Below are 12,879 nucleotides of genomic sequence, written 5' to 3'. Positions count from 1 at the left end.
CTAGTCGGCAAAGCATCACCCCGGATGTACCTGCATCACTAGACAGATGACCCTCCGCCCAGCCGTGGGCATCCACGACCCTATGGGCTCCCTTGTCGTGTCCTTGGAGGAGGGGATCCTATGACGCAGCCACTGCTTAAGAACTCGATGGCTGTTTGGAAAATGGACTATGAAATATTGTGCCAGTGGCAGTTTTCTGATAGAATGTTGGTCTGCAGTGTTAACATGGGAACTCCCCGTTCCAAGATGGCCACCATGTTAAGTTAATAGACTGGCTAGTGTTGTTTTTTAGCCTCAGTTCATTTGTTTTCATAATCTCATTTTCTCTGGACCTGTATTGCACTTTTGTTTGGAGGCGAGCAGTGCTCCTTCCTGTTTGAGTTAGCACTGCGCCCACAAACTGTTATCTCCCCCAACCACCACCACAATGGCTCCTAAAGAGGCTGAACCTGGTTCCATACTTCTGAACAGCAGAAAAGAGGGTCGGAGGGCTACAGGCCCACTGCCTTCTCACCAAAGGCACTAAGAATTGCTTTAATGGGCGCCAGTCAGCGCCAGACCTTCCTATATGAGAGAATGGTGCAAAAAAAAGCATGAACAGCTCAGCGTCATAACACCTGACGCGCTGGCTGATTTGTAGGCCTCACTGGAAAGCGAATACGACTAATTGATTAAAAGTAATACAGCAAACATTGGCAAAGCCAATAGGTTTGTCTGTAATGTACCACCAAATGTACACACGGACATTCACAAGCAATGTTTGTACGCATTCTATGCACAACCGCTGTTTATTGCATTAAAGCCCGTCTGATTGGTTTTGCCATTGCTGGGAAGTGGTAGCGACATAATTCTTTCTGTGTATAATGCAATTAGGAGAAGAACTGACTGTGACAGATGGCATAGTTGAGGTTATTTTTCAGATTTAAAACAAACCCCAGTGCGTGCTAATGGAAGCGCTTCCTGGAAGACCGCATGAAGCCTCGCCGGCTGATAGCACGAGATTAGAAACTAACACTCCTGTGGGTGGAGCCGTGCCAAAGACCGCCCTATAAATATTTAATTTGCCTATTAGTACTAGAGCAGAAGCAAAATGTCTGCTGCTATGTTTTTTTTTCTGCAGAAAGAGATTGCACACTTATAAATGTGTGGCAATGTCATGATTGGTTGTGGTACCGCTATTACAGGATTGTGGTAGAACATCTGACATTCTGTAAGTGGCTCCATTTGTGGGGATGCTTATTCCTCCCAGATGACACGTTGCACAGCTCCACTGTACATGAGCATCAGAAAGTGGTCCTGAAAGTGATTCCACTGAGACCCTAAAAATGTGGAATGTTGTTCTAACTTTTTCCCTGGTGCTCAGTGCCACTAAGGCCTCATAACAACACCCCTGATATCACCCGGTAACTCATCCTTAGCGCTCCCAATACCATGGACACCGATAACTGCGGGGAGTGAGGTGATTATCGAAGTAACAGGGATTTCACGTGAGACCCTGCGGGTCACCATAGAAATTAGGAATTTCTGGGGTTATCAATAATTTGATTCCCAATTTTTCACCTTTTAAGCTTCCCCCCGCTTTCAGCAGTCAGAGTTTGAGCGAGCGTTGAGGGGTATTAAGTGTATTCAGGGCTCAGGTTGGGGACATTAAGGGTTAGTATATGTTTTAGTGTTCGAGGATGAGCAGTATTAAGTGGTACTGAGGGGATGGGGAAGCATAGCATTATACGGTAGAAAGGCTTTTTTAGAGTTCAGGGATGGGGAGCGATAAGGGTAATAACTAGAGTCGTAATGGCACAAGGAAGGGTAGCGTTAAATGTTAGTAAGATGTTTTTAAGGTCCAGAGAATAGTAGCATTATGGGGCAGTAAGATTTTTTTTTTTTTTGTGTTTGGGGAAGGGTTTGTTTAAAATTGGAGCATGTTAAATAGGTGAATTGCTTAAATATGTTAAAGGACTCCATTCAAAGTAAAGAACATATATTAACTTATTTTAAAAGTTTAAACTTAGTAATTAAATTAACTTTTGGGTACCAAGGCCCCTACAGTTCCTCTGGCCCATAAATCCTGAAACAGCAATTAGACGGAAAAAACACCATGCTCTCAAGGAGTGTCATGGTGAGGTATCTCCAAAGTTAATGATGGAAAGGGAAATTCTTTCTGACTGCCCTCCTCCCTCCCATATGTGATGCTGCCAAAGGCAAAAAAAACACCATAATTATCTAGGAGACATATAGCATTGTTGTGGCATGTGTTTGATGCAACACGATAGCTAGACTTCATAAAGACCTCTGGCTCATGCAACTTGATAAACAAATGGTTAGAGCTCTTTGAGGGTAGGCACTTTTTGTCCTGTGGAAGCACACCATTTCTGCTCAGTCAAAACATGTACTCCTATCCAGTAACATGTGGGTGGAGCCAACGCGCCTCTATGTGCTACTGAAATAAACAAGCCAGACCTAAAGAGATTCATAGAAGTGAAGAGAGTGAGGTTTGATACAGTCCCCTTGATTCTTCGTGTAATGGGTGGTGTCAAGCCCTTGGTACTGCATGGACGGTTACAGACTCTTATTTGTGTTGCAGTTATGTTTTGGTCATTGGTCAGCAAGTACTACTTTTGTTTTGCCTCGGTCCTATAATTGTGAGACCTACAGGCTCCGCCCAGCTTGTTCTGGAAAGGTAGCACTAACAGGACATTGATGTTATTGTGCTGTGCAAGGTTTCACAGTGTGCCTAACTTTCTAATCCATACCTCCTGCCGCAGTACACCATGCCTGCTCATTCTCCCTACTCTGAGAAAGTCAAGTTCCTCAAGGGCGTAACTTAGTCGCCAACTGTACGGCAAAGGTTGTGTGGCTCTGTGCTGCAGTGATCAGCTGTTTCATTGGATTGTACATTTATATAATGTTTTATAGCCCTTTGTGGAGCACCGCAGTGCACGGTCAGACAGGTAACACACTGTCGTCAGGGAGTGTGTAGTTGGCAGTGTTGTATTTGTTGTGCTGCTATGTGGGAAGCGTTTTGGTGTCGCAGCACAAGTGATCGGAGTACCCTGTCTTGAGGTGCAGCGCTGGAGGTTGTAGTTTTACAATGCAGGCCCCATACTACATCTCATCTCATATGCTAGAGGTAGGGTGAAAGGTTTACCTGTTATAGGTAATGCAGTTGTTAGGCACTGCCCACCCGGATACTGCCTTGCAACCACTGTCTTCACCCGGACCCCCACAAAAAGCCTGATAGTGATGGTCAACCATTGATGTAGGCGTGGAAGCAAGGGATGGAGTAAAATTCACTTCCACCTATTCCTTCCCATTTTCAAGGGTTCCAGTGGTGACTATACAGGGCTGAATGTAGGCACAGGCGTGTGCAACACTCCATAGTTGTAATACGTGGCTGCATTACATTGTTTGTCTCCGCAGGAAGAGGACGATGGAGCTACTCAACCGCGGGGGCAGTGGAGGCAACATCTCGGCAGGTAAGAGACTCACAAGAGGGGTTTCCCAGTTTTTCCCCCAAAAGTAAATGCACCAAGCTAGAAATATACAGAATTTTGAGTAAAGGCCCTTGAAGGCATCCATGAAAGGCTAACTAAGAAGAGGCATAAGGAGATTTGTGGCCCAGAGACTAAGTTGCTGCCCTTGGAGCCTGGAGATCTGGGTTCTAATCCAGGCTCCGGTACCTGGGCACCATTATTTGATTCTAGGCAAATACCTTTATCTTATTGAGGCTTTAGGGTAAAAAAAAATGTACAATATAAAATATGCTTAACTAATTCATCAGAAACGCTGCGCTCAAATTCAAATATCAATTGGCTGCTGGTTTGCTCAACACTCATGTACAAAAAGGCACTTTTCTTGTAAAGTTGCGCCACCTACTGGCGGGGGCTGTAAGACTAATACCTTACAATGCCTTATGGAGCCATCAGCCGTACTACACCTCTTCCATCATCTATGAACCAATCGTTGCCATATCTGACCTGAACATTTCTGTAGGAATCCTTACTTTTCACATGCATTTAGATTTGATATGCATTTACAGAAAAGCCAAGCACGGGCTTCTTTCCTTGAAAAGAGTCCTTGGCACAGTACTGCGCTTCTGGAGTTAGGGCGGTTCTGCGTGAGAGCAGCAGACACGGCACCACGAAGAGCACGAGAACAAGACTGCGGGCGCCCACATGGTGGCTGACTGGCCCCGTCTGATCCGTGCTCCAAAGCCACTCCAGTGTTGGTAGTTCACGTCGACTGGACCAAGGTGGTTTTACTTGTTTTTGGGTCACAAGTAAATTAATAATACACTTTTACTAATATATATATATATATATATATATGTTCGATGGCATGTGTAGCTGCAGATACACATGCTGTGCACTGTTTCTGCCATCTAGTGTTGGTCTCGGAGTGTTACAAGTTGTTTTTCTTCGAATAAGTCTTTTCGAGTCATGGGACCGAGTGACTCCTCCCTTTCGGATCGATTGAGCATGGGCATCGACTCCATTTTAGATTGTTTTCTTTCCACCATCAGGTTCGGACGTGTTCCTCTTCGCTCCATAATTCAAATTGGGAAAACTTGGAAAAACATCGAAGTCCGTCGGTATTGTTTGCGTTCGGGACCGGTTTAGTATAAATACATCTGCACCGACGACAAAACCGCTTCAGCGGCCCTTCAGGGATTCCGCACTTAACCAAGTCCTGGTCGGCCCGACCACACCCGTCGTTGAAGACTCATGGGCTGGACCCCCTTCCGTTTCTGTCCGAAGTGTCACGCCAAATATCCTTATACAGACCAGCATCGGGTCTGTAATCTGTGTTTGTCGGCAGAACACAGGGAGGATACTTGTGAGGCCTGCAAAGCTTTTCGATCCAAGAACACCATAAGAGATCGACGCACAAGACGTTTGCAGATGGCATCGAAGTCGACACAACACCTCGACGTCAAGGAGGAAGAAATGAGAATTTCCATTCAAGGTTCGGACTCGGATAACTCGTCCCCACTTCACTCGCCACAACTGTCACCAGTGGGTAGACCAATGGCACAGTCACCCACACATACTCGGATGACGCAGGATGATGCAGACCCCTGGGATCTATACGACCCAACAGTCCTGAGTGTTATCCTTCAAAGCCTTCACTTCCAGAGGGTAGCACGTCTTACACACAGGTACTGGCCAGAGCAGCAACATTTCATAATGTTACGATGCATTCAGAACCAGTGGAGGATGACTTTCTGTTTAACACTCTGGCATCCACGCATGCTTCGTATCAAAGCCTGCCAATGTTACCGGGCATGCTTAAACATGCACAACAGGTTTTCCAAGAACCAGTAAAAGGAAGGGCCGTCACGCCAAGGGTCGAGAAAAAATATAAACCTCCCCCGTCAGACCCTGTGTTTATTACACAACAGCTCCCTCCGGACTCAGTTGTAGTGGGGGCTGCAAGAAAGCGGGCAAATTCACAGTCGTCAGGGGATGCGCCACCCCCTGATAAAGAAAGCCGTAAGTTTGACGCGGCAGGGAAAAGAGTGGCATCGCAAGCAGCCAATCAGAGGGGTATCGCCAATTCACAAGCCCTCCTTGCCCGTTACGACAGAGCACATTGGGACAAGATGCAGGATATTATCCAACATCTACCAAAGGAGCATCAAAAACGTGCTCAACAAGTGGTGGAGGAGGGACAGGCCATCTCCAACAACCAGATCCGCTCTGCACTGGACTCTCGGGATACAGCAGCACGGACTGTCAATACAGCAGTTACCATCAGGAGGCATGCATGGCTACGAAGTTCTGGTTTTAAGCCAGAGATACAGCAGGCGGTATTAAATATGCCGTTCAACCAACACCAACTATTCGGGCCGGAGGTGGACACCCCAATAGAGAAAATGAAAAAGGACACGACACGGCCAAAGCCATGGGCGCGCTCTATTCTTCGCAATACAGGGGAACATTTAGGAAACCACAGTTTAGGGGAGGGTTTAGACACCAACCCTCAGAGCCACCCACCTCCCAAACAAAACCCACTTACCAGTCTCAGTACCAGAGAGGGGGTTTCGTAGTTCCTACAGAGGACAGTTCCCAAGAGGAAGAGGAAAATTTCAGCCTGCCAAGCAGACCCCTAGTAGCAAGCAGTGACTTCAATGTCACACTCCCCCAGCACACATCACCAGTGGTGGGGGGGGGGGAGAGAGATTAACGAAATACCACAATTATTGGTCAGACATTACCACAGACACATGGTTTCTATCAATTATCCAACATGGTTACTGCATAGAGTTCACAAAATTCCCTCCAGATGTTCCCCCAAGATCGCACAAAATGTCGGTTCAACATCTAGACCTATTACAAACAGAGGTCCAATCACTACTAGCAAAACAAGCCATAGAACTAGTACCCCATCACCAGAAAGGAACAGGGGTTTACTCCCTATATTTCCTTATTCCAAAAAAAGACAAAACGTTAAGGCCTATTCTAGATCTCAGAACGTTAAATCTCTTCATCAAATCAGATCATTTCCACATGGTAACACTACAGGACGTAGTCCCCTTACTAAAACAAGGAGAATACATGGCAACACTGGATCTAAAGGATGCGTATTTTCATATACCCATTCATCCATCTCGCAGGAAATACCTCAGGTTTGTAATACAAGGCAAACATTACCAATTCAAAGTATTACCCTTCGGGATAACAACAGCTCCCAGAGTATTCACAAAATGCCTAGCTGTAGTGGCAGCTCATATAAGGAGACATCACATGCACGTATTCCCATATCTAGACGATTGGCTAATAAAAGCCAACACTCAACACCAATGTCAAATTCACACGCAATATGTAATAGATACTCTACACAAACTAGGGTTTTCTATAAATGACCAAAAATCTCACTTACAACCATCCCAAATACAGCAATACTTGGGAGCCACACTCAACACACAAAAAGCAATTGCCACTCCCAAGTCCACAAAGAGTTCAGTCGTTTCAAAATATAAGATCAAGCATGCAATCAAACCAACAATACACGGTCAGGTTTGTAAGGAAACTTCTAGGCATGATGTCCTCATGCATAGCTATTGTCCCAAACACACAACTACAAATGCGGCCCTTACAACAGTGCCTAGCAAAACAATAGACGCAGGCACAGGGTCAATTCCAAGATCTAGTGTTGATAGACCGCCAAACACACTCTTCGCTTCAAAGGTGGAACCCTGTCAATTTAAACAAAGGGCGGCCATTTCAAGACCCAGTGCCTCACGCCATTATCACAACAGACGCCTCCATGATTGGGTGGGGAGCACACCTCAACAATCACAGTATACAAGGTCAATGGGACAGTCAACAAAAACAACTTCACATAAATCTCTTAGAAGTGCTAGCAGTCTTTCTAGCACGAAAAGCCTTTCAGCCCCTTCTAGTCCACAAACACATTCTTGTCAAAAAAGACAATATGACAACAATGTATTATCTAAACAAACAGGGGAGGACACACTCATCACAACTGTGTCTCTTAGCACAAAAAAATTGGCATTGGGGAATTCACAACAACATTCACCTGATAGCACAGTATATACCAGGCATTCACAATCAGTGAGCCGACAATCTCAGTCAAGATCACCAGCAAACTCACAAGTGGGAAATACATCCCCAGATTCTACAAGATTACTTCTACCGCTGGGGGACACCAAACATAGATCTGTTTGCAACAAAACAAAATGCAAAATGCCAAAACTTCGCATCCAGGTACCCACACCCTCAGTCCAAGGGCAATGCTCTATGGATCAGCTGGTCAGGGATATTTGCTTATGCTTTTCCCCCTCTCCTACGCATTCCTTTCCTGGTCAACAAACTGAGTCAAAACAAACTCAAACTAATACTCATAGCACCAACGTGGGCTCGCCAACCGTGGTACACCACACTGTTGGACTTCTCGGTAGTACTGCACATCAAACTACCAAACAGACCAGATCTGTTAGCACAACACAACACAACACAAAAAACCGATCAGACACCCCAATCCATCTTCACTCAACCTAGCAATCTGGCTCCTGAAGTCTTAGAATTTGGCTATCTAAACCTTTCAAAAGAGTGTATGGAAGTCATTAAACAAGCAAGGAAACCCACAACAAGGCATTGCTATGCTAATAAATGGAAAAGGTTTGTTTTCTACTGCCAAGCAAATCAAATCACGCCGTTAGAGGCCTCCATACAAAACATTGTGAGTTACTTACTACACTTACAAAAAGCAAATCTCGCTTTTTCTTCCATCAAAATTAATTTCACTGCAATATCTGCTTATCTGCAGATTAAACATACAAAGTCACTTTTTAGAATCCCAGTTATTATAGCCTTTATGGAAGGACTAAAAAGGATCATACCTCCAAGAACCCCACCAGTACCCTTGTGAAATCTTAATGTTGTACTTACACGACTCATGGGTCCACCATTCGAACCCATGCATTCTTGTCAAATCCAATTCTTAACTTGGAAAGAAGCTTTTCTGATAGTCATCACTTCACTACGAAGAGTTAGCTAAATACAGGCGTTTACTATCCAAGAACCTTTTATACAAATACACAAACCTAAAGTAATTCTCCGTACAAATCCAAAATTCATACCAAAAGTCATATCACCGTTTCATCTAAACCAAACAGTTGAACTCCCAGTCTTCTTTCCACAACCAGACTCTGTAGCAGAAAGAGCACTGCATACATTAGACATAAAGAGAGCTCTAATGTATTACATAGACCGAACAAAAGCATTTTGTAAAACTAAACAATTGTTCGTAGCTTTCCAAAAACCACATGCTGGTAACCCTATATCCAAACAAGGCATAGCCAGATGGATAGTCCAATGTATTCAGACGTGTTATCTCAAAGCTAAAAGAGCACACTCCACTAGAAAGAAAGGTGCCACAATGGCCTTTCTAGGTAATATACCAATGACAGAGATTTGTAAGGCAGCCACTTGGTCTACACCCCATACATTTACTAAGCATTACTGTGTAGATGTGTTAGCAACACAACAAGCCACAGTAAGACAGGCTGTATTAAGAACATTATTTCAAACAACTTCAACTCCTACAGGCTAACCACCGCTTTTGGGAGGATTACTGCTTTGTAGTTTATGCACAGCATGTATATCTGCAGCTACACACGCCATAGAACGGAAAATGTCACTTACCCAGTGTACATCTCTTCTTGGCATGTTGTGCTGCAGATTCACATGCGCCCTCCCACCTTCCCGGGAGCCTGTAGCCATTTTAGTTGCATTTAAATTGTATATATGTAAATAAATATTCCTTTACCACAAACTATGTACATACACATTTACTCCATTGCATGGGCATCTTTAGTATCCTTATTCTACCAACTCCTACTCACCCTATGCGGGGAAAACAATCTAAGATGGAGTCGACACCCATGTGCAATGGAGCCGAAAGGGAGGAGTCACTTGGTCCCGTTACTCGAAAAGGCTTCTTCGAATAAAAACAACTTGTAACACTCCGACCCCAGCACTAGATGGCAGGAACAGTGCACAGCATGTGAATCTGCAGCGCAACATGCCACAAACAGATGTACACTGGGTAAGTGACATTTTTCATATATATATATTTTTTTTTTTTAATCATTCAAAGCTCATAACATAGCATTATAGCATTGTCTTAAAAAACTATCATCCCAGTTGGACCTTTTGTGGTAAACGTTTAGTTTGTCCTCTTGTGCAAGTGGCATAAGTGGAACTTGTAAACATGTAGTTTCTCTTGGACTTACGGAAGATCCATTTTTTAATGTTTGTATTCCCATTCATGTCATTTAGTAGGATTATCTGAGGTGTACTTTAAGGACGCTAGAACATTGCCTAAATGAAATAATGAACTAGTCTAAAAATTGAATAAAAATGTATGTCAAACGTATCAATGACCAGCCGCTACCTTTGAAATGCTGAATTTCACTTGCAAATTAAAAGACGATGACTTGAGCTTGCGAAAGCACGTTGTGCAAAACATGGGTTGCCAAACAGAAGTGAACAAAACAAAGCATTGCTCTGCAGTAAGACCATTTCTAATTATAGGTTTAGCAGTAATGCCTTAATATTATGCTTGAGCTAGGATTATATTAAAAAAGTCAATAATTTAGAAGAGGTTTTTTTCTTCTTTCTTTTTGACACCAAAAGTAAAGCAGGATCCCTAAAAGTACAGCCTTGTTTTGCCATTCGACGGAGCAGTACTAAACGTCAATAAGCCGCGCCAGTGTAACATGTTTTGTTTCGGAGCTCTTAGCAGCAAGGCTGTCTTCAGGCCATTTGCTGCAATCAAGCACCCTCCTGTGGCCATTTGTGGCGGTGCAGTGAGGCAGCTGTCTACATATGCCTTAAAGTAGGAACAGCCAGCCAACAAGTGAACACTTAGCTCTGTTACCTCAACAACATATTCAGCTACAAGATGAAATCTGAGATTGCTTAACAAGACTTTTTAATTTTACGAAGCAATGGTCTATAAAGGTTAGTTCTTAACCACCAAACATTTATATTTCAGTCTCTCCAGATCTCTTTAATAGAAATGGAATTCTCTATTCATTACATAAATATGAAAACATGGACATTACACAGAACGACGTGATTTAAGTGGAAAAAAATAAATTTTGATAGATGGTGAAAAACATTTTGTGAGAAAAATGTTAATGAGATTAAACCAAATTGAGAGAAATGTGTAAAATAAAATCATGGACCTAGTATCAAATCTTAGATCTGAAAGAAGATGAACTATTTTTGAAAAATACTTCCAAAAGTCAAATAATTCAGTTTAAAAGGGGGAATTTGAAGCCTTTGCAGATTACAAAAATAAGCAATAAAAACTAAAAACAATATAGAGGCGCAGTCGTTTTTTATTTTTTCCTCTGTTAAACTGGCTTTAATAGACGTGGCAACAGACGGTGAACAGCAGCAAAATGAAAACGGGTAAAATAAAAATGGGCAGGGCAACACCAAGGCAATAAAAAAAATCTAAACCGTAGAAACTGTTATTTTTAATTAAAAAAAAAAAATGCATACACAAGTGAAATAAAAAATAAATAAAAAAGTGCAAGGTTGAATGAGTGAGAGAATGTGGAAAAATGGGGTGTTACCTCTTTATCCCAAACAAAGCAAGGAGAGAAAAAAAGTAGAGGTAATAGTGGAGTGGGTTAGGGTAGAAACAGAAGCATGTATGTGGACCTTTAAGGAAAGCTATCATGTTCCGTGTGATGTTGAATCAAAATGCATTTTCCAAGATGGACTGAAAAAATGGAGAGTGCCAAATATCGCATGCATTGTGAGGAAATAGGTTAGGTGAAATGGATTGTCAAATTGAGTGTTTTTCTCAGATGTGACCTGTGCTAGATTTGCATGCTTTAATTACATCCACCTGCCAGGAGGTAGCCGACCTTGACAAATCATGTGATCTATAACGCAAGGAATTGAAAAACCATTGCTAAGTAGTGTTAGACTAAATCGGGGTTCCTAGTAATTTATCGACTAACACGCTCTTATCTGCCCCCACCAGAGAATATGAACATGATGCCTTGAAGAAAAAGTTCAACCGAGCCAGGAGCTACAGCTCAGGAGAGGAAGAGGAGGAGGATGAAGAGTATAGCTGGGGAGGGCCTGCTACTGACCTCTAAACCAGGCCACTCCAGGGTGATGGCATTCACCGTTGTGCCTGGTAGATGTGCCTTCCTTCACACAGAACCAGACTGATGAGTACTAGGGCAAGAAGCCATGCTGAGGCCTCCATCCCTCCGCAGTGCCTTGGGGTTTGGTGGTGGGCCAGCCTGCGCCTCGCTGGCCTGAACCGGCCGCTCGTTGAGTCACGAAGGGACAGGACAGAAGTAAACAGTACCACTACTGCCCCTCAGACGTACAACCATGACTAGCTCTTCGTACCAGAGCAAGGAGAATCCAGATGTATTGTAGGACTCTTCGCACAACCGATTATCCTAAGGAGAAAAACTAAGCGGTACAAGGAGTCTTCTTTAAAGAAATATTTTGCACGCGCCAATGAGTCTAAAAGGATTTAACCCCTTCCAGGTCCTTTTTTTTTTTTTTTTTTTTTTTTTTTTTAATCTAGGTTTTTTTTTTAATATGCCTGTTTTTGTTAAAAGTGAACCAAAAATCTAATGGTGAAGCATCTTTGGTGGAAGGTCAGTTCAGGAGCAGCACCTTGGTGTTACACAACATCAGCGGAAATATTTCCGCAGGTTGGAACACAGGACCTTTGAACTGGTGTAAACACATGGAATTCGATCAGTGCCTTAAAAGGGTATATCTGATTTTGAACTAAATAAGCACCATATCTTAAACCACCAGCTGAGCTGCAGTGTCTTCAAACTGGAGAACAAAGTTTTTAATTTTGTGTATATACAACATCAATACCTGTTCGACTGTTTATTTGTAATAAATGATAATAAACTATTTTCATGTTTGTGATAAAAATTTAAAATTAGTTTTTATATTTTTTTGCTTAGCGTTTAATCTTGAAAAGGATCTTGAGTCAAGTCCCGATTCTGCCATGTGGTCCAAATTTCACGGGAAATTTGATTACTCTGAAAACATTCTGGGAAGACTGTTCCCTTGATTCCTCCCTCTTTATCTTTACTCGTGCTCAGTGCTTTATTTGAGCCGGTGGTTGCTGGTGTGGCCCAACAGCATTCTGTTTTTTGTTTTTTCTTTGAGAAAGGGACTTATCAGCCTTTTGACAAATTTAGCTTGAAAAAGTTGTTTTCTTCAAATTGCATCTAACCACCGACCTATTTGGAAATAAAGTTTTTAGGTTTTGTTTAAATTTTAGGACTATATTGTTGACAAAACAATAGACAGTGGTGAGGGACAGTGGATTTAGGTGACGGTGTGGTTAGAC

At 42.9% G+C, this 12,879-nt stretch overlaps 1 protein-coding gene across 3 annotated transcripts in view; it reads left to right on the top strand.

Annotated features, from left to right (window-relative positions):
• TJP3 (tight junction protein 3) overlaps window positions 1-12,462 on the top strand; it is a 135,770-nt gene extending 123,308 nt beyond the window's left edge. For all 3 annotated transcript variants that reach the window (XM_069216213.1, XM_069216214.1, XM_069216212.1), the window contains exons 20-21: window positions 3,418-3,473; window positions 11,527-12,462. In XM_069216213.1, the coding sequence (XP_069072314.1) occupies window positions 3,418-3,473; window positions 11,527-11,644 (174 nt within the window). In that variant the 3' untranslated portion in view covers window positions 11,645-12,462. The remainder of the gene's footprint in view (window positions 1-3,417; window positions 3,474-11,526) is intronic.
• Window positions 12,463-12,879: the final 417 nt, after the last annotated feature.

Source organism: Pleurodeles waltl, chromosome 12, assembly GCF_031143425.1.
Source record: "Pleurodeles waltl isolate 20211129_DDA chromosome 12, aPleWal1.hap1.20221129, whole genome shotgun sequence".
Taxonomy (NCBI): domain Eukaryota; kingdom Metazoa; phylum Chordata; class Amphibia; order Caudata; family Salamandridae; genus Pleurodeles; species Pleurodeles waltl.
The sequence above is the reverse complement of the archived record's forward strand: the minus strand, read 5'-3'. Positions and strand labels throughout refer to the sequence as shown.